This window comes from Dermacentor albipictus, chromosome 5, assembly GCF_038994185.2.
Source record: "Dermacentor albipictus isolate Rhodes 1998 colony chromosome 5, USDA_Dalb.pri_finalv2, whole genome shotgun sequence".
NCBI classification, from domain to species: Eukaryota; Metazoa; Arthropoda; class Arachnida; order Ixodida; family Ixodidae; genus Dermacentor; species Dermacentor albipictus.
In genome coordinates this window covers 138,008,581-138,030,489 of record NC_091825.1, presented here as the reverse complement: position 1 = coordinate 138,030,489, position 21,909 = coordinate 138,008,581, and the positions used below count along the sequence as shown (strand labels likewise).

General features: G+C 44.9%; 2 protein-coding genes across 3 annotated transcripts in view; one reads left to right on the top strand and one right to left on the bottom strand.

Moving 5' to 3' along the window:
• The window catches only part of LOC135909297 (uncharacterized), a 192,018-nt gene that overhangs the window by 168,370 nt on the left and 1,739 nt on the right, over nt 1–21,909 (bottom strand). The window contains exon 2 of the mRNA XM_065441236.1: nt 8,521–8,565. The gene's annotated coding sequence lies outside the window, so the exon portion shown is untranslated. The remainder of the gene's footprint in view (nt 1–8,520; nt 8,566–21,909) is intronic.
• On the top strand, nt 560–20,914 carry LOC135909294 (zinc metalloproteinase nas-25-like). 2 transcript variants are annotated; one of them, XM_065441232.2, is made up of 12 exons: nt 560–698; nt 4,895–4,986; nt 8,629–8,736; nt 10,342–10,516; nt 11,935–12,061; nt 13,385–13,457; nt 13,875–14,093; nt 14,250–14,394; nt 15,746–15,874; nt 16,616–16,701; nt 18,278–18,402; nt 20,328–20,914. In XM_065441232.2, the coding sequence occupies exons 2-12, from the start codon at nt 4,915–4,917 to the stop codon at nt 20,452–20,454; spliced, it is 1,386 nt and encodes a 461-aa protein (XP_065297304.1). In that variant the 5' UTR covers nt 560–698; nt 4,895–4,914; the 3' UTR covers nt 20,455–20,914. The 2 variants fall into 2 exon arrangements, with proteins under 2 accessions (XP_065297304.1, XP_065297305.1); XM_065441233.2 differs by having other exon boundaries at nt 614–698; nt 4,908–4,986.

Below are 21,909 nucleotides of genomic sequence, written 5' to 3'. Positions count from 1 at the left end.
TCTATCATTCTTTCCATAGCTCGTTGCGTCGTCCTCAATTTGAGTAGAACCCTTTTCGTAAGCCTCCAGGTTTCTGCACCGTAGGTGAGTACGTAGGCGTCGGCAACTGTGGCCTTATACCTGAACAACACGCCAGCCTTTCGCCAGCGTACAGAAGTACGCTGTGGCATCTGCCGACTGATTCGTTCGCACCAACCGAGTTACTATTGCAGAAACCGAGATCCAAGCTCAGGGATAGCAGCCGCGGACCAAAGCCAGTGTTTGCTTATGTGACTTGGCGAGAAACCCAGCCGACTGAGCCGGACAACGCCGCGTGCTGACGAGGCGTTTAAGCGGCGCTCTGGCCGCCTGCGCCCTGCGCCGCTTGAACTGCCATGCGATGGAGGCGATCAGAAATGACGTCAGCCCGAAACTGTAAACGACTTGCAAGCGAGCCGCCCCTGGGCATGAGACGCAGCAACGCCTGTAGTATAGGAGAGGCCATCCGGGCGATAGCGCGTACTTCCTCGTGAGTAAAAGGAAGCAGTAAGCGTTCCATGCGTTGCATATATCCGTTCAAGAGCAGTGGGGTGGCTGGGCCGACACCGATATGCGTTCTCTTTTTTTTTTTTTCGCGACAGCAGCGCCTCCACAACAAACACAAGCCACTTGACGGAGACTCGATTCGCCGGGCATGTATCGTCGGCAACGCGTGGAAGGTGAGTCTGGCCTCTCAGCGCTCGCCTATCTGGCGTAAAACGTTATTTCACCCTCTATCCTTCTGTCAACTCGAGGTCCGGCGCGTAAGAAGACCCGTCGGCTTGTGCTATCTTAGACGGGTGGCTTGAGGCGGCAATTTCGTAGGCCCGAAGAAAGGAAACATCATGTGATTAGGTGTAAAAGTGGCCTGCGCTGCTCAACTAACGAACATGGACGTAGTTAGTTGTAAGCAGCCCCGGAGATTAATTTGGAAGCGTGCGAGCAAATATAGCTGCGAGAGTAGGAGTGTGAGATACGCGTGCGGCCGAAAAGTATCTCACTGGAGAGAGAGCGAGAGAGAGAGAGAGAGAGAGAGAGAGAGGATGTACACTTTATTTAAAATCAATAATGGAGCTGGTGGAGGCCCTCCGTCTAAGTTTTGTCGTTTTGTCAGTTTTGTGGACACCGTGACAAAAAGGTCGCGTTTTGGTGGGTTTGTCGAATATCGGCAATTTTATCAGGTCCTGCCTTTACGCGTCAATTGCTTAAGACTTCGAACGTTCACGCGTGCTGCTCCCTGTGTATGCGCATGCTCTATCTATCTATCTATCTATCTATCTATCTATCTATCTATCTATCTATCTATCTATCTATCTATCTATCTATCTATCTATCTATCTATCTATCTATCTATCTATCTATCTATCTATCTATCTATCTATCTATCTATCTATCTATCTATCTATCTATCTATCTATCTATCTATCTATCTATCTATCTATCTATCTATCTATCTATCTATCTATCTATCTATCTATCTATCTATCTATCTATCTATCTATCTATCTATCTCTATCGCCCTCCCCCCCTTTCAGGGTATCCTTCAATTTAATTCTTCATATCCCTTCCCCTGACACGTTAACCAGCCCGTTTCACTGTAGCTAAACTCCCTGTCTTTATCTCTTTTTCTTACATTTAATTGAGTCACATTACGTTCGATATATTATTTTTGCTTCTTTCACTGGTGCACTTCGCCAAGTTCTCTTGACGAGGACCTGTATGCATTCAACACAGACCCAGCATGTGTGCTGCTTTTCAAATTTGTACGAACGATCCGCTGGCGCAACGCAAGAAGCTTTCGTGCAATGCGCATTGGGTGTCCTTTAAAGACCCAAGGTGTCAGGCCTGCAGCTTTCTTTCTGCGTGCAGCTCGGAAGCTTGCAGTGTGCGCTGTGCAATCTAACAGCACAATTTGTCGAAAAGATGCGCCCTTGTCATAACGCTCCTTACGGTGGAGTTTCTCGGCGACGACCACGCCACCTGTAGCGTCGAAAGCGCAACTCTGGCACTGATCCGATTTCAGTCGACAGTTGGTTCTTTATTCTATATGAGTCGACGGCGTAGAATCCAGCTGGCGCACGTGTTGTTGTTATGACGGCGTGCGATTCGAAACTTCCGAACCACGTGCGCCGCCGTCCCGAAGGTAAACGTTCTCATACCGCTGTTTTACGAGGGCAAATGTGCAAGACTTCGAAAGCTGCCCAGGAAGAAAAGCATGGGGACGGCGGTACTGCTGCATCAAAGACTGTAATGGCCGCGCAAGGCTGCCTGCTCTCCGACTCCACAGATTTCCTGGCCGGCCTGTGGTTTTTTGCTCGCGCTTCCTTCCTGGAGGATTGCACTAGAAAATATTGTAGTCAGTAGACTGGAAGTTTTTGGTCGAGAAAGAGTCTTGCCGGGAAGCAGACTTACATATTTTTGTAAATTCTTCATATCTTTTAGAGCTATTCATTTTCCTGTACGAAGCGTACTGCGTGGTGGCTGCAGGTGAGCTTGCGTGAATCGCTGAGCGCTTCACGCTGTGCGGCTCTGCTTGGGTTCAGGTTACCGGATACGGTCACCCGAGCCTTGGCGGCCGGAGCGTCCCAAGGTCGTTCAGGTGCCTCGACAGTTGTAAACAAAGTACTGCGGTTGCTTGGCAGAACATAGCAGTCTAACAGTCTAAGACACTCTTTGTGCAAGTTGTTTAAAAAAGCCTTTTAGTAATTCGAAAAGATGTGGTGCCTATCATCCGTGGCCAATGAGGCTTTGCAAGCGTGTCAAAACAGCACCATGGAAGAACACGTTTTGTCTACGATAGCTCAAATGGCTGGCCAAGAACACCTACGCCTAGCGCTTAATAAGCTCAGCCAAGCCTGCACACTCAATTGAGCTGCTTGACCAAAGCGTAATATGATTGCTGGATGTGCTCACGTCCAGAGATAGGATGTAGTTGTGTTTGCCTTGCTGGGTGTGACACTTCGCCAGCACATTCACACCGGTGACTTCTTTCACTCTGTGAACGTGTCAGACAGCATAGAGCTTTTCCCCTTTACGACGAATGGCAGGGCGTATCCGACCGTCTAATTCTGAGATTGGTTTGAAGCAACACAGCAAAATTTGCGCCATTTGTTCGTTTCAAAACAAGCATGAACATGCGACCACGTTGGCAGATCCGCGTGGGCAGCCTGAGTAGCGTGGTCCGTCAGTGTCAGTTTTGACAGAAGGTGCCGCAAGAGGCACTGACGATCGCTGCTCGGACGCGCCGCCTGGGCAGTGTCACATTCGTTGAGAATTTTCGGCTGTCGTGGCCGCTACCGCGTTTTAAAAGTTTTGCAGCTTTGCCTTGTATGAGAAACCTTGTGTCTGCTACTGTGTGTGTCAACTATCTGTCTCTCCCCCTGCTTGCCTTGCCTTTCTTTGAATTCCCTTTCACCCGTGCAAGGTGACATCCCGGCCTTTCCTTCTTTTCTCTCTCTCTCTCTCTCTTGCCTTGTCGGTGTGAGTGTCACATCAGTACTGGTGACCTCGCACTGCTTGAATTTTGGACACCGCCAAACCGGCAGGCTAAATATTGCTAAATGCGCAAGGCGACTAGAGACCGGAAGGCTCAAGATCCGCTCTTTGCGACCACTTTTCTCTGTCTGGCGAGAGTGCGATCGTCGCATTGCAGTCGGTTTGAGGCGACGGCTGCAAAGCCAACGCGCCGGCTCGCTTAGGACGAGACAATGACAATGCAAGGTGAAAAACGACAGCCAACGCCGATACCTCGGGCGGATCGTGTTATCTTCTCCAGCGTCACAATGAAAGTGCGTCTGTACGAAAAAATACCAGTGGTATTAATCGGCGGGCATGCACATAGTGCTCGTAGTATCAGCTGGTCCATGTGGTCTACAGACGGGATGCCGCAGGCGGCGGTTGCGTCAAGCGCGCTGTGCACGGAAAATGTTTCGACAGAAATAGCACCGGAAAAGGCTTCTGAGGAGATATTCTAAGCCTTCTGTCAAATCATGCTTTCAGAAAAATCCTAACCGTGTCGTCAACGTCGCTACGTCTATGGCGTCAAGTGACGCAGTACGCCTGCAGGGGCAAAAGCTGGTAGCGCTCCAGAAGCTTTCTCCAACAATTTAATAGATGTGGGAATGTATACTGGCCGGGTATATGTATGAGATTGCGTTACACTGCCTAAAAGCAGCAACAGCAAGGTTAGTTTAATCATCTCAGTCCGAAGAACTCAAGGTAGTCCCTCCAGCCGCGATAAATAATGAGACAATCACCACAGTGAGTCACCCCGCACCAGCGGGGACCAGTACGTCGCCGAAATTAACATAGAATCACCAAACGTATGAGATAAATTCGTGGATCATTACGTAACGTCATCAAAGAATGCAGTGGAAAAAAACTAATACGACATTGGAAGTCTAACATGACTCACGCGTGATGATATATAGGTTGGCAAAAGAAACAATGAAAGCGTAAATGATCTTAATATAGCGTAATTCAACAAAGAGAACCATGTTGGCGATAACGATCCAAGTTTTGCCATATCTCAGTCCATCCGTGCATTGCGAAACGGCCGATAACGCGAGGCGTCTTGACAGTTGCGAGTTGAACCCGTTTCCATGCGACTACAGCACGCCTCGTGGCTGCGACAGAAAGAACCTTCGTTATCACCCCTTGTCGTTCGAACGCGCCTCTTGATACGCAATTCGCAGCCTGTCTTCGGTGTTTCAATGCATGTATGCCAAAAAAGGGGAATACGGAGGTGCTGTGCGCGGCGGCAAGAACGCTTACGTGTTCAACATGTGTATTCTGTTTTAAAGAAAAATTGAGGTGTAACAGATGGGGTTATAAGTGTGCACGCTTGAACTGTTTCGTGCTTTATTCTTCTCTCGAGGTATTCCCCGCAGTTAGAAGATGGCATTCCTGATCACATTTGCTTTTGTCTTGGTTATCAGCCTTGCTTCAAGCGCACCTGTCGAAAACAACGTAAGTTCTTAATGTTGTGTGTGTGTGTGTGTTAGAGATTTACAGTGTTGCCTTTTCGAGTGCGTTATTGGCTGGTTCAAATGAGAGGTACGAACTTCCTCGGATTCCGCTGTTGTTTACAGGTCAATTATTCAAATCAAGTTCAGTTCAAAAAAAAAAACATAGCAGGGTTATGTATACATGTGAAAAAAATTACACCAGGAGATCTCAGAGTTTAGGAAAAACTGGCACGCCGATCGACCTTCTTTAGTTATAAAGATAGGGTAATTGTAAGGAAAAAGAGCAAGCAGTAACAAAAGTCCAGACTAGTGAATAGCAATATAAGTTGTTACTCTCTGCTCATGTAATAACGGGAGAAGTACTTAGATCTAACAAAACTAACTTGTTTTAATTTCTTTTTAATTTTTTTTTTGAAAAATTGCCAGGACGAAGCATCAAGTAGAGACAAGATGTGGATAAGCATGTAAACAATAAGCACAAACAAGGATAATCAACTTGACATGGAATTAATTCTCAAAACATTACAGGTGGTCAACTCCCTGACGAAATATGGCTTGAATACACGTGCTAAATAAATGAACTTTAAGTGATTATTGCTTTACCAACTGAATGAATTGCATATTGATAAGCGTAAGAAAGCAGGGCTGTAAAGTTGCCGTATAATAAGTGCTTGCTCTATAGCTGCTCCAGACATTCGTGATATTGTTTTCCAGGTCATTGAACATCTTTAGCACGGCGAGTAAAAAGCATCACGCCAGCAGAATAGCTACTCGAGCGTATAAGCGTTGCGATTTAGAGTAAATCTCGAAATGGCTGCAACATTAAGGTTCATTCACCTGTTTTAACAGTGAAAGGCCTCTGTGTTTGTCTCCCGCACGCGCACATCCTATCGGTCAAAACTGAAACGCAAGGCCTGCAGCACTCAGTAGGTCACAGATCTATACAAGATAACGCGTAACTTAATTACGGAGCATCAAAATGTGAAGAATGTAATTATATACAACAGCCATGCAGTTTGTAACAAAGCCTGAGGCAAACTGCTAACTGTATCAACAGTTCAGAAAAAAAAACTTCTATTTGCCGTATGTAGTCTTAACCGTGTTTCATTTTTGAGCCAGCTATATATATTGACCTTGTTGCTCGTTGATCGGTTCGCCGACTGCTTCGTACGGAATTTAGCCCTCTAATATGTACACTTGCCGGTCTTTCACTTTTCCGTTGTTCGAGCGTGCATCCAACTGACATAACCTTTGTTGGATATTGGCATACACTATGTTGAATGCATATCATCGCTTCGTGCTGTCTGTGTACAAGTGAAACTTGTGGGCTGCTGTTATACGGTTCTTGTGAAGCTTAGTACATAAAATGGCGCATCTTCCTGGCCATGTACTATATGCATGGCATATAGTGTCAGTAGAATAATATTTTTTCTTCTAAACACGAGCTTCATCTGAAGAATCCATTCACAGTTCGCACATTAAAGGTGTCACCGGTTTGCTCTTCTGGACATTGCGAAATTCCGACGTATTGCCCCATTCGCCATCTTCTCGATTGGGATTGGCTCACAGGTTTGCTACGGCCGTCTCTGATTTGCTCAAAACACAAACACGGTGGAATATCCCAGTGTTGAGCATAGTATTCCCGCTTATAATTAGCAGGGAAAGCCAGCTCATCTTGAAACTAGCGCCGGCACCAGGGATTTATTTTTTTTAGCTGGCGTGCTCTTTTCATCCACGAGAATCGATTCGACTCGATAGACTCGTGATCAAATGCGCCAGCACATGTGGCAGCACATGATTTTTCAACCCTGGTCCCGTCATGCCTGACATATACCGTACGTGGTGGAGGGATCGTACGACTACGCATATCGAGGCAGCTGTAAGAGACGGCGTGTATTATTTACAGTCCCATGGCATCTTATAGTGATATCTCGCCGTCCGCATGCTGTATCGTTATCTTGAGTGTTCTGTCAAGCACGCCTGCAAACTCCGTGGACGCCGGCGTAAGCTGAAGCGGGACGTCAGTTCTATAAGAACGATCACCTCAAAGTCAAGAACTTCCTTCAACCTAAAAGCCAGATACCCACAGAGTTTCCTATACAAAAAATTACTAGAGGGAACTCGGGCACTGCGATTGTTCAGCTACCATGAAAAATGGTGGGTAGTATACAAGAACTGGGCCTAAGGTCGTCTGTGCTTCTCTCTTCGCATATTCATATGGCTTTATACATTACGATTGATCGTTCGAGATTTCCAATAAAGCTTTCTTGATGACAGCTTAAGAGCGCAAGAAAATGCATTCGCATACAGGAACCCACTTACACACATGTGAGTGCGTGCGTGTATGTGAGTGCATAGATAGAAACTTTAATTACACGCTATAGAGATGCTAGCCTGAGTTGGTGCCGGACGTGCTACTCCAGTGTATACGCGAGTGTGTGTTCTTGCGGTCTTAAGCTGTTACCAAGGTGGATTACCAATTAGCCGAGCTACAAATTCTTCTAGGTTGCGATAAATGCTATTTTCCTAAACGCATGAGGGCAACAAGTCTCGTGCACATGTATATTCGTTGTGAATCTTTGCAGTTACGCTGCAATATCTTGTTGAATATGATCAATTTGCAAAGTCACAACGCAGCTTGAAGCCAGCGGAACCAATTTCAGGCAAACCCATGGATTGCTATATACTTGAAGTTGCCTTAGATACTAGCGCCAGAGTTGCTCATTTGTGTAGGAAACTATACGAAAATATGCAGTCAAGGCTTGTTTTTTATTATTATTATTATTATTATTATTATTATTATTATTATTATTATTATTATTATTATTATTATTATTATTATTATTATTATTATTATTATTATTATTAGTGAAATGAATGTAAAAAGGAGAGTTAACAATATAGAACGGTCACAGCTACTCATGCTTGCTTGGGTAAACAAATAGCAAAAAGTGAAGCATTCAAAAAGAAACAAAAAATTATGCGCACACAAAATAAGCCATTGTTGTGAGACCTGTGAATGCACACACTTTAATAAGAAAAGAAATAACGTAAGTAGTGAGAACTCTAAAATGTCAGTGCTTATTTTTATTTATTTTTTTTTCATTTAAGCAGGCGTTGGATCCGAATGTATACCGTCTACTACTGTTCGATACTGACCAAGAATAGCCGGATAAACAGGGGACGAAGACAAAAAGAACACGAGTACCACGATATAGAAACACAACACAACACGCGTCGAGTTATTTTCTCGTCCCTCGTTTACCGCGCCATTCTTCGTGAGTATGGAATACCATCTCTCCCAGCATTTAGCACTACTCTTCGCTATCGTACCTGTGTTCAGATCTTAAGCTCTCAGAAAAAAACAAAGAAATAAGAGCGAACAAAGTTTACGAAGCATTTATCTCATATGAACAGAAACAGGATTAGAATGGCCTCCCCTCATCGTGCCACGCGCAAACGTGGTTTCATTGCACCAGCTGGTACACGCGTGTTCAAGACGGCACAGCCAATTGTCAAAACGCTGACCACCTACCTGCTTGCCATATGTAGCCGTAGTACAAGCAAAGCTGTCGAACTGCTGCAAAATAAAGGTCGTTCAACGTATTAGTACCAATATTACAGTAGTCTCAATCTTTTACAGGTCACAGAATTCCCTGACAGTGCCAAACACGAAGCAAACAGCACCGCAGCTAACAATGTGCCCGAAATAACGATCTTCAGAATAGACAAACGGAGCGACAAGGAAAAGGTGAGGATACATGTATGCCAAAAGTACGTCATCTCTGACTTTGTACAACGCCATTTGCACTGCATGCTGGTTTGTAACGCACGGCTTACCTTGGCTGCTACCTACAAAGGTGACCACCGACTTTTAAACGAGACACCCTTTGTATTGTGCACAACATAACTTCAACGTTTGCTCTGCTTAATGACAAAATGTGGCACATAGTAAAGCCTAAACCAGGTTTGAAATGGAGGTTGCACCATGTGCCACCATTTCAAACTGAAGATGATGTGGGATCTTGAATAATATCGAGCATGTCGCCCCCCCCCCCCCCCAGCCTCATAGGGTAGTTGAGCTTTCACTACACAACGCAATGCAAAATGCAGCCACAAGAAATATGAAAAGCGTGGGGCCGTGTGCAGGTGCGTGAGCTGTGACCGCATGCGGCTGTTCGCGACAGCACAGTTCACGCAAAAAAAAAGACACACAAACGCGTATCGATGGAGTCATGACTTGGCATATTGTACTCCGCACATCCATTAGGAAAAATAACGTTACGGAGTCAGAAGAGAGAAGATAGCGTGCAGCTCGCGCACTTCATTTGCATTTGGTAACGTGAACGCAGCGCCGACTTTTGAGTCCGCTTTCCTGCAGCGTAGGAGCCCCGTATATATGTCTGTGAGCAGTGTAACTTGGTAACTGCACTCTGCCTCAGCGAAATGGTCAAGCTTGCAGACAAACGCGGTCGAATGCACACCGCGATTGCTTTCCACACACAGCTTGCAGGTGTCCTCAGCTCGATCGCAATCTGCCACACAGCCGCGCATTCCTGGGCCATGAATATGCTCTACAGCCTTTGTCAAAGGTACGACTGTCGCTGCCCGAGGCCATTCCGCTTATTTATTTATGTATTTATTAGATAATTCAAGAATAAAACGAACGTTTTGCGCTGTTGTGTGGCAAGAAGTGTGTGTGTGTGTATGTATATATATATATATATATATATATATATATATATATATATATATATATATATATATATATATATATATATATATATATATATATATATATATATATATATATATATATATATATATATATATATATATATGTTTACTTTTTGTTGCTATAGATGCACGTCCTGCTGAGATGTAAGAGAATATCCTGCATTATTTCTGCAAGGGAATTGATGCCTAGATACTTGGTACGGTGCCTACGGCACCGTTAACATTTCGCAACTCGGCCGGGAAAGAGAGCCAAAGTTCCACTCACTCGTGAGAGCTGCGCAGCGCCAGGGATGCGATCGGGGCACTATTCTCCGTACTTCTTTCTGCATGCGGTCACCGCAGGTGCGCCAATTTCAATTAGTGCTCACTGCATGGCGTACACATTAAATATAGCGCATCAGTGTGCAGCAAGCCTTTCTCTCTTTAATTAACGTTTTCCTATGCTCCCTTTTATTTCATTTATTGTCCTTAAAAGTGTATATTTGCTCTGTAGTGCCGTTATGAAGTTTTAGAACGAGCCTTAAATGTTCCTTTCTTTCTCTCCTTTAGCTCCCTTCTCTCTATCTTTCCAGAGCTTTTACTACCTTCGTGCATATATTCCTTCTTGATCTGTTCGCAGTTTCTTGAAGCAATCAGAAGCGCGAGGAAACTGTGGAATGGCGACTACATGTACCAGCGGGACATTCGCATTACCAGGGCGCAGTTGGAGCACATCTACGGGGTGGACACCACCAAAGACGAGACGTTCTATGCGTGGCCCAACGCAACGGTGCCATTCGTGATCGGAAGAAAAGGTACGAAGGGCATCCGCTGACTAGAGACTATGTTATTAGGCGACAGTATCATTTGTATTTTTGAGACTTTTTTTCTACAGAACAGTGGAGTCATTTAACTTGTAAATTGTACGTACCATGTGTTTCTTACGTCTTAGTATTACTGTGCCAACGTTGCTTGACAAGTGCTGGTGCTTGTATGAAAAGGTTATTTGATATGTAGTCTTGTACCCTGTATGTTGCAAGCTAGACCCAGTCAAGAGCTAAGGAGTAGCCGGCCTTTTAAATTGTGCGTAAACCTCTCCTTATATCATAGGTATAAAAAAAAAGTGCCCACGGGCCACGTGCATGGTGGTTGCGATTTTCGGAAACTGTTCTTCGTAATTCGGGGCGTCTTCGCTATATACCGCGCGCGTCCTTATGGACAGCAATCGCGCGCGAAGTACGACGCGAATACAGCCAACGAATAGAAGTAATTTGATTACACCGAACAAATCAATCCGTTTATTGCAGAGGTGTAATGGTTCACTGGCGTTGAAAAGAGGGAAAGCAAAAGAGGAAGAAACGCAGCGAGGTTAGACCAAAATATATAATAAGATCTTGATGAGGACTAGTTAGTTCATACTTAGAACTGAGGTTAAACAGCGCGAAAAAGACGAGGACACAAGGAAACAAATACCACAGACAAGCGCTGACTGCCAACTGGAAGTTTATTTGAAATTCACCGGACATTTATACCTTTTTCAGCATAGGCATGCGCATTTGCAGATGTTTTTGCGACTGGTGTGCGCATGCCTATGTTATAAGCCGTGTTATATGCCGTGTTATAAGCTGCGTGCCTTATAACACGGACAAGAGAATCTTGCATTTTTGTCTACTTGCTCCAGATTGTATGTACATAGCGTCATGTGACGACGAAGTGGGTATACAAGTGGCGTTCAGGTCCTCTCCTTTGTCCAGCACTCTTAACTCTTAAACGAACATTGCATGATGTGCCTCTAAATGTGTCCATATCACTTGCCCATTTCGTTGTGCGTGATGCCAGGAGACAACATGAGTTGAAGTCGTCTAGCCAAATCTAAAACAAAAAAGAGCATTTAGAGCGCGCGTGTGCGTGCGTGCGTGCGTGCGTGCGTGTGTGTGTGTGTGTGTGTGTGTGTGTGTGTGTGTGTGTGTGTGTGTGTGTGTGTGTGTGTGTGTGTGTGTGTGTGTGTGTGTGTGTGTGTGTGTGCGTGCGTGCGTGCGTGCGTGCGTGCGTGCGTGCGTGTGTGTGTGTGTGTGTGTGTGTGTGTGTGTGTGTGTGTGTGTGTGTGTGTGTGTGTGTGTGTGTGAGAGAGAGAGAAAGAGAGAGAGAGCGCGCGCGCGTGTTTCAAATCAGCAGCACTTGTCTACGGAGCTTCGGCAATTCTTCATCTCTCGTTATCTTGTTTTGTCTTCAGTTCGTGGCTTTGCGCGAGAAATTCGCGACGCAATGCGGCAGTGGGAACAAGAAACCTGCGTCCGCTTCATTGAGATAACGCAGGAGGCTGGCAACATAGACCACGTTCGCTTCGTGCAGTCTCGCTGGTGAGTCATTTCGGCAACAGCTTGCGCAACACTAGCGACAACTTGCAACACTAAGTAGAAAACAGAAGAATGGCGGGCTTTCTGCCTGAACGACTTTTAATAACACGGGCTGTCAGAGGCTGGGAAGACAAATGACAAACCACGCGCTTCCGCACAAACTGAAAGGTCCCGAGCTTCCAAGAAAAGGCAAGACATCGCTGTACGATGCGTGATATATGTTGTTGAATCATGCGCAACATGATTAAGAGGAGCCATCAGTAAAGTCGGGGCGAAATTCAATTATAGTGAAAGTAACTCCCCAGCGTTGACTACACAAAGGCTTGTTGGACAACAAGGGCTTGTTGGACAACAAAGAGCACACTATAGGAAAGCGGTCCTGTCTTATTGGTGAAAAAAGAAAGTTATGTTTCTTGACTGAGTTCGAAATGGCAATATACATATTACGAAAACACAGTCAGTCAGTCAGTCGTTCGTTATCCTGTGCCTTAAGCGTCGAAATTGGAGCCGACGGCTGCAAAAAAAACCTTCGATTATTCAATAAGCTGTCATTATACAAACTTTAGTACCACTCCGGAATTCTGAATATTAAAGGACGTCGCACAAAATTGGCATTCCCCTTGTGAAAATGCCTATGTCAAGAATTCCAAACAGTTTCCTGCCGGTGCGAAGCAAAATGCATATGACTGATTGCAGCCACATGCTGGATCACCCTGCAGTATATTAGGCATCAACGTCAGCGGACGCTTATGAGGGTTGAAAAAAAAAAAGAACATTTCTGCTCTCGTTAGGCCAGGGAAGAAAGATGCTCGTTAGTGTACAAAAAACGGCTACTAACTCAGTCACGATCACCAAGGGTAAACCATGCATCACTACTTGTTGCTCGAATTTGGTTGCTTCGTACTTATCGTGTGAAGAAACGACCAGATAGGAAAAAGCGTGACTCACAACTAAGGTCTGCAGCTAACTTTGTAGCGAGTTACCGCTTATCTCTTTCCGGTGGTTTCTTCATATGGTTTCGCGTCTTTTACACCATCATATATCACGCAGCAGGAATGAAAACAAGGCGAAATATTTATTTAGTGAACAAATGGTACGTGCGGAACCAAGGTTGACGCGGCTGAGAAAGCGGGACATGTTAACAGGACGTGGTAAACAGGACGTGCCTTTGTTGAATACTTCAGAGCAACTATAGCTCTCGTACTGAATTCACGAGTGCCGGCGCTCGCATTGGGCGTTGTCTCACTTTCTCATAGTATCTCAGCAGCTGCAAGATTCTAAAGGAGAACACAGTAACAGTCCGATCCATTTTTTTTTTTCTTGAAGGGCTTATTCCTATCTGGGAAAGCAAGGAGGGACACAGAAGCTTGGAATACCGAGCATATTTTTTCCCGACACGGTGAGTTCGACGTTAGGTTTTGCACGCACTGTCAAGGAACCGAGTCCCCGTCAGTGAAGAGAATATGGCCAAGGCATCCTTCTCTATTTGTCAGAGAAAAAAATGTTCTATCAACGTCAATAAGGCGCCTTTTATCTAACCTTTATCCCCTTTTATCTAACGAAATATATTATAGGGAGCATACTTACGTAATTAATGTCAAGTTTCAATAAATCGTCCATAGAAGCCACCACAGCTTCACATGTCGTTACTATTCTGCTTGAAAGCGCAATAAAGACAATTTTTAAGTCCATCTAGAGCGACAGGTTGCAAGACAAACCTCACTGTCACGCAGATCATTCATTCATTCATTCATTCATTCATTCATTCATTCATTCATTCATTCATTCATTCATTCATTCATTCATTCCGGCACAGCACTACGCTCACCTCCTCGGTCACGCCATCGGCTTGCGGCACACGCATGCCGACAGTAGCCGTGACACTTTCTACTACGTGGCCTGGGACTCAGTACCGAACCGGTACCGGTACAACTTCGACCACGAGAGTCCCGCCTACGGATCGCGTACCAAGATATCGGCCGTGGAGTCCGAGTTTGAGTTCGACTGGAGCTCCGTCATGGCCGACGAGAGCGAGGTGCGTGCTCTTTGACCGAACTCGTCTGTACCTTTCCGGGCCTCTACCCTTGTTAGCCTGATTGCTAGAACGCGTTTTCTGGTTGCCTTGTCCAGTGTGCACTTAGTCGCACGGCGTTCGCTGAGGTTAAGATTCTTTCTCGAAACCATAACGCAGAGCGTAGAGGGCGACGTGGACTTCATGTTACAAGACCGAAGGGTGGTGTATCCGGCGGACCCGTTCTACCTATACCGAACGACGTCGACAGAACACGCCTCTTTTCTTGAATACAAGAAGGTCAATCAACTCTACAAATGCAACGGTACGTCTCAAGTGCACGCGTTACATGACTACGTAACACAATGCAATAAACCTATAGGTATATATACTTCTATTGGCTTGTTACGACCCTCTTTTCCTACAGAGAAAACGCTTATGCATGGACGCAGGCGTCTTCTCAGTGGCTTTAAAGAACAAGCAAAATATAGCTTGCCGTCCACAAACAGATCTTCATTACATCAACGCCAATTCTTCATACTATGCAGCACTTGTTAACGACTGCAATGAGGAAACTAAGATGGGCGCTCGCGTTTCGAAATGGTGCAGTGCGCAGCCATGATTTTGAGCAGTAACTAAGAATGCTGAACCTAGGAATAAGCAAAAACAAATTACGGGGTCTTACGTGCCAAAACCACGATCTTCTTATGAGGCAAGTCTTAGTTGGGGACTCCAGGTTAATTTTTACCATCTGGTGTTCTTGCCGCGCACCTAAATCTAAGTATACACGAGGGTTAGAAATAACGAGGAGAGACCGAAGAGAGAAGTCAGAAGGGAAAGGCATCGAGGTTAACTAGGGTGAACCCTGTAGGCTACCCTGCACTGGGGAAGGAGAAATGGGATCTAAAGATGTGAAGGAAGAGAGAAGTTCACTCTTTACACTGTGCACTTGCAGTCAAGCGTTCATCGTTAACGACAAAGGGTCATGGAGGCTGGTGCTCTCCGAGAACTTTCGTTTCATGGCTTTATACATCGCAGACGCAGGGGGCCACGGTTCCAAAATTTCCTTTTCTGCGAAAGGCCGATTTCATCTTCTGCCATCCAAGTGCCCTAAAGCTTTTCGAAGTGTGATCCTCTCATCTTCGTATGTGTATGTCTTCGTACATCGTTCAAAAAGCACGTGAACGCGCTGTTCGTAATATACATTCTGCATTGGCGAATTCTCGGCTTTACTTCTAATAAATCGTTCTACCCACTGCGGAGGCAAATTAGGTTTCGTGTTCTACTTCTGTAGGTTCTGGCTGCTAAGGGCTCAATGCCCGTCGATGGTCAGGAATAATTCGGAGCCGCCTCACCCCTTCCCTACTGCATCATGGTGGTGTCCAACAGTCCCCATGTTGCTTTGAGACGTTACAAGCCATACACCGAAAACCATCAATAAACGGTTCTAGAGAGGGGGACAGAAAAGATAATTTCATTGAATGAAGGCAGAGAGGATAAATATAGACGATACATCCTAGTCGTTGGGAAGGGAATGGTAGAAGCGAAAGAAAGAAATATTGTAACCATGGGTAGATATCTGTGTTTAGGGACCGCTGACAAATTGAAACATCCATCAATACCCATGCATACAAGGTCGCGATCGCTCTGTCACGCATATTTACATGTACGCGCAGAGAGATGCCCGAACGCAAACAGCAGCCGATGCCAGCACGGCGGCTACGTGGGACCGAAGTGCAGCTGCGTGTGCCCGCCCGGTGCAGTCGGCGATCACTGCGAGCACAGGACGACCACTGCCAAGGCCGGTCAGTTCATTAGTCTTTGATCTCCGACTCCAGCACAGTACTCAAATATCCTGTCTCTAGGAGCCTCCTCTCTTGGCAACTACCACAGGGATATCTGCTCAACTGTGGAGAAATTCATAGTTGTTTCCAGACATTTTCCTTAATTTCTCCAAACATTATTTTTATCCATTTTTACATGACACTTTAACCAGTTTTTGTACCACCAAAATCTTCCTAATACCATCCAAATCTTGGCCAATCAGTGGCCGCAGTGGGTATGCGCCATCGAAGATGGCAATCCAATCCAATCAGTGGTGACCGTGAGTATGAGAAGAAGATACAGAAGTTGGCTGAATTGAAGGACGCGAGAAATTCATGAGTGCGCTTGGATCGATGTTACTGCGGAGGAGCTCTGCTCCAACGAAAGCATAAGAATTCAGCTGGACCGACGCTTTGTCTGAGATTTTTAAAAATTAAAATTAATTAAATTATGGGGTTTTACGTGCCAAAACCACTTTCTGACTATGAGGCACGCCGTAGTGGAGGACTCCGGAAATTTCGACCACCTGGGGTTCTTTAACATGCACCTAAATCTAAGCACACGGGTGTTTTCGCATTTCGCCCCCATCGAAATGCGGCCGCCGTGGCCGGGATTCCATCCCGTGACCTCGTGCTCAGCAGCCCAACACCATAGCCACTGAGCAACCACGGCGGCCATCATAACTGTATGGCATGAATTCACAGATGCCCTCTTCTTTCCAGGCATCTGCGGAGAAGTGCTCCAAGAGAACAAGACCATTCACTTCGTTTCGCGGCCTTCGAGTTACCATTGCACGTGGTGGATCAGGGTAACCAATGACCGTGTTTTTTTTATCTTCCCTGCACTCGAAAGTTACTATTGATATTCACTTTGCATTTATTTGTTTTGCGAAGTCTTGGGAATAATCGCCACTAGTCAACGAAGACGTTTCCCTGCTGTTCCAGACTTCTCGTAATTGCAAGCGTGTTCGACTATAGCTTGTACTAGATAGCGCAAAGCCCGATTCCAGGACGTCAATCTAGTGGATTGGAAGCCAACATGACGCGGTAGTAAGCGAATACCAGCGCCTAAAGAGAGTTTCCGCTTTAGTTAACTCGCGCTTTTATGTGAAAATACCGGGCCACTAGCATAACGTCAAGACCACCAGATTCCGGACATACAGCACTACCTAGAAGGTACTCTGGTCGGATAAGCCTGCGAGCATGACGGCTATTCTTATTTTTTGTTAATACGTGGTATTTAGGAGGTGTTGGTGCCTTTAGGCGGCACCGGCTACTCCTTTGTCTCATAGAACAGTTATATACTAAATATGACGGCACCAGCCGGCACTACACACGGTATTTAAACAGTCATAACGCAGCCATCCCACACATTTTATACGACTTCTTTTGCTTGCGCGTGTGATGCACCTGGTAATGTGTTCTTTATAATGATGTTCTTGGGGCCTCCGAAATAATTCGTTGTAACCGCTCCTTCGTTGTAAAGGTCGCGAACCGCACCACTCACAGTAGAGCCAGGACAGAATAATTCCTTCCTTATACATGTAATTTCGTTGTAGACGCGTTCGACTGTGTGTGGTATATGTGCAGAGAGCTCGTGTGGTAGGTTGTGGTTGTTTAAATGTAATTATTAGAGCACATGCTCCTCCCCTCTTGATTATCGTCATCAGAAATTTGTGGCAGGTTTTGCGTGTTCGAGGGACCAAGCGCAGTGTTCTCGGGCTATTCAGTATACAAAAACGATAACCTAAGCACACCGGGAAGGTTTTGTGATAGAACCTCTTCCAGTGCTGTCTCTAGGCGTTCAGTTTTCCGCATTTGTTCTGGCAACGCAAAGTGGATCAACGAAAGGTCAAGCAAGGCTATGGTGGAGGAAAAATGCGATATTCAGTATTACGTAGGTCCTTTTATTCGATATCGTCTTTAGAGCCTGATTTTCTGGGATACCACTTTCAATGCGCAAAAAGTGTTGTATGCATGCAGCCCAATATTTCCAGTCATTCTTACAGAAACGATAATGACTCCTTATCTGGAGCGCGTCCTTTCCGCGAGATGCAGAAGCTAACGCATTTGGGCTGGTCGGTTCATAAGTTGGGCAGAAACAGCGCAAAAGATCAGCACGTTAAAGAGAGAGAGAGAGAGAAAAAAAAAAACTTAGTTTTACGCCAGCGTCCGGCGCTCAGCACGTTAAAGACGGACAGACAACGGCGACACTGCAGCGTCACTGTCTCTCCCTTTCTTAAGCGCCCTGTTCGCTTGCTCTGTTTCTGCTCGAGTCATTTCCGTGAGAACTACAAGAATGACATGCGAGACGATCGGACTGCGCAGGAGTTCCGAATTAACGAAGTCTGTATGGTTTTGTACACGCATGCAACCTGTCAACAGGCGCCGAAGGGAGAGCAAGTAAGCGTCACGTTCGCCGACTTCTCCGCAGACAACTCCACCCACAGCGTCGGCACTTGTGACCTGCACTTCGAGCTCAGAAACCGCGACCTCTACAAAGGGGAGAGGTGAGCTGAGTGTAACAGCGAAACTCAGTTTAACGCTAATATGAACAGGGGTGATTGGAGATCGCAGGGAGAGGCCTTCGTCCTGCAGTGGACATAAAATAGGCTGATGATGATGATGATGTACGTGCATGCCTCCGTCATTTAGGATACTCATACTCCCAAAAAAGATCCCAGGGTCTTTTTTTTTGCTTTTAATTCTCTCCCCAACTCCTCCGACAATTTCATCCCCTTCAGGGTAGCATGAAGATAGAGTGCAGCAAAACATTCTTTAATAAAGATCTATCTTTTCCAAGAACGTTAAAGCAAAGCGGAGCAATTATTTATGTTCCCGCAAACACTGCTATCAGAACTAAACAAACTCATGTGTTGTAACAAAATACTGCAAGCCTTCGAAATACATCGGCTGTCTTTTTTTTTTGCATCTTCTAATAGAGTATAACTTTTCTCAGCCTCCAGCCATATTGGCGAGATTTGGAAAAGTCCGATGGGTTCCCGATGCCTATGTATTACCATGTATAGGTACTGGAAATAAAAAGAGAAAATACTTTCTCACGCTAAGGAAAGTGAGAACAAGCGCATAAAATACAATTTTAAGCAATGTATGTAAGCAAAATTACTCTTATTGTGCGGGTCCTTAATTAGGTCACGTGACGGTACACGGTCATTTGTTTGCGCTGTTTCACCGGCAAACGACGCCACATGCCAGTTATGCACTACTTTCAGAGCATATATATATATATATATATATATATATATATATATATATATATATATATATATATATATATATATATATATATACACACGATTTTCTCGTTCCTCTAGATTTATTTATTTATTGATTTATTTACAGAATACTGCAGGCTCGAAAGAGGGCCCAAGCAGGAGGGGTAAAAGTGCACAAAAAGTATATCAAAGCAACGCGTACAAATATTAGCACATACCAAGATCCCATACGTAGCAAGAAAAACCAGTAATATATGTCAGAGCAGAAAAATGAAAACGAAAAAGGCACGAACCGCACAAATATTGGCAAATAGCAACATCCAGTGCAAGGACCATGAAGCGTAGCAATCAACACAATCATATATAATTATGTTTACGCACTTGACACACCACAAAATTGTTAAGTGTGTCGCACACACGCATACGAAAAAAAAAACATTTTACAAAGCCGTTACTGCAGCTGACGAGACACAGGATAATCGAACACAAGGAAACTAATAAGTGTAGGTATAAATTCACAGTACATTAATGTCAGTGATGTCAAAAATTGTATGTTCTAAAATAATCTGCATTAGACAACTGAAAACGGTACTTTAGTGTTCCAATCTGTTATTGTGCGTGGAAAGAACGAATATTTGAAAAGATTAGTTCGAGTGTGATAGGGGGTTAAAGAGTCAGCGTGACGATGCCGTGTTCTACGTGCTGTAATTGGTTTCAAATAAGGGTCTGGGTTTATAGACAGATTATTTTTGAGCGCAAACAGAAATTTTAGTCTTTGTATTTTTTCTTCGTAATTGAAGAGTATGAATGTTGTCTCTCATGTCATTAGACTAGAGGGAGAGTTACTTGTACGGTATTTAGAATAGATGAATCTGACAGCTTTACGCTGCATCATTTCAAAAGTATCAATGTTAGTTTTTGTGTAGGAATCCCAGACAAGACAATGCTTGCGTATTAGAGTTTAGGTCGAATCAGTTATGTATAAGCCGTTAACCTAGTACTAGGAGGTGTATGATTTAACTTATGTCTGATAAAGCAAAGTTTCCTGAACGAAGAGTTACATATGTTAGAAATGTGAGTACTACGGCTGAGTTTGTTGGTTATTGTGGTTCCCAGGTACTTGTATTCGCAGATTAATCCAAATACATATTCTGAACTGTATACTGTCCCTTTAATTAAGCCGCTTCCTTTCTTTACAGTTACTGCTGGTACGAGCTACCACTGGATGTACCCCTGTACGCGAAGGGGAGGGATTTTCTCGTCGACTACTTCGGCTCCAAGGACGCGAACTTTAATTTCACTCTCACAGCGGCAGTGTACACGTGAACATGCGTCGACGCCTAAAGTTGTCCGAAAACAGTGGACCTTTCCAAGCAAGAAGGCGACGGACATTTCTGTGCACTTCTTTATTTATTTTTCTCACTTCCAAGAGCGTGAGGATTTGTTGTTGCATTGTTGTTCTTCTGGTTGCTTTTTGTATGGTGCAAAAGAAAAGAACTTCGATTCGCTCAGCATCAGAAACAAAGTTCTGCTTCACTGTGTGGCCTGAAGTACGTCCGCGGCGTAATATGCACCAGCGCACGCTGGCTCTCCATCTCGTATTCACTACGGATTCAAGTGTCACCACTAGCCATAGGTCTTGCTATGGCAGTTAGACGGGTACTCGCTACGCTACCGGCCGACGCTGCAGTTAAGTATAGAACGACTTCCCATGCATGTCAGCAGGGCAATGCCATGTTTCACGGGATGCACGTTTTTCTCAATAAATTTCTTGTCCCTGTCATCACCCCCTCTTCGCTGTGTCTCTTTCCTGACCTATATGTACTATCGCTGCCAGCAGTTTCTAACAGTGCCCCATCTCTCGGTTTCAATATTGCTGCTGTGAGCAGTAGCACAAAGCCATCGCTGATTCACAGAGACTCGGCGGGTAGAACATATATTTAAAAATGTACAATATAGAAAAAATCATCAGCCCTCACACTCTGTGAAGAAAGACGAGCAGCGAAGCTGTGGTGTGGTTTACCTGAATCGGCGCGTCTATGTCTGTACGGATACTACGCTCAACACCCGTCCGGCCCATACCAGAGCTCCGTGGAAACTGCCGGTAAGGTCGCATATAGGCGACTATGACGTAACCACAACATACGACGCCCACTGGTGGTAACAGTGTGTATATAGGACGCAGGTGGCCGTTAAACCGGGCCTCGACGCGAGTGACAATATGCATTCACCGGAGCCCACTCTAAAGGAGTGCACGAAACAAAAGACGTTTGTTTGTAATTTGCGATTCAGCACAGTTCCTAGTTAATTGGCTTAATGAAGGTTGGAAGCACTAGAGCTTTATTCCAGAGGACAAACATGGGGCTGTGCGTTTCCCTCCCGTATAGAGCCCATGTATTGACAGCAGACAGGAATTCCACAATATTTACAACATTACTGTGAACTACGTAATTACGAAAAGTAGGTGAAACTTGGCGCAATGTTAGAGGCGTCTTAGCGTCTAATTGTCATTTAATTTGTTTCGGGATATTTTTGATAAAACCAGCGTTACAGCCGTTTCCTGTAACCATACTCCCTCAGTAGACGGTCATGTATTGACAGCCGACGGGAATTCTGTGATGTTTACAACTTCACTGTGAACTATTTATGACAGTTAAATGAAACTCGGCGTAATGATAGAGTCGTCTTAGCGGCCAATTTCAGATATTTTTTTTTCCAAGATGCCTACATTAGATTGAGAGCTACAGAGCATTCGCGAGAAACTGGAGACGAAATCTTTTC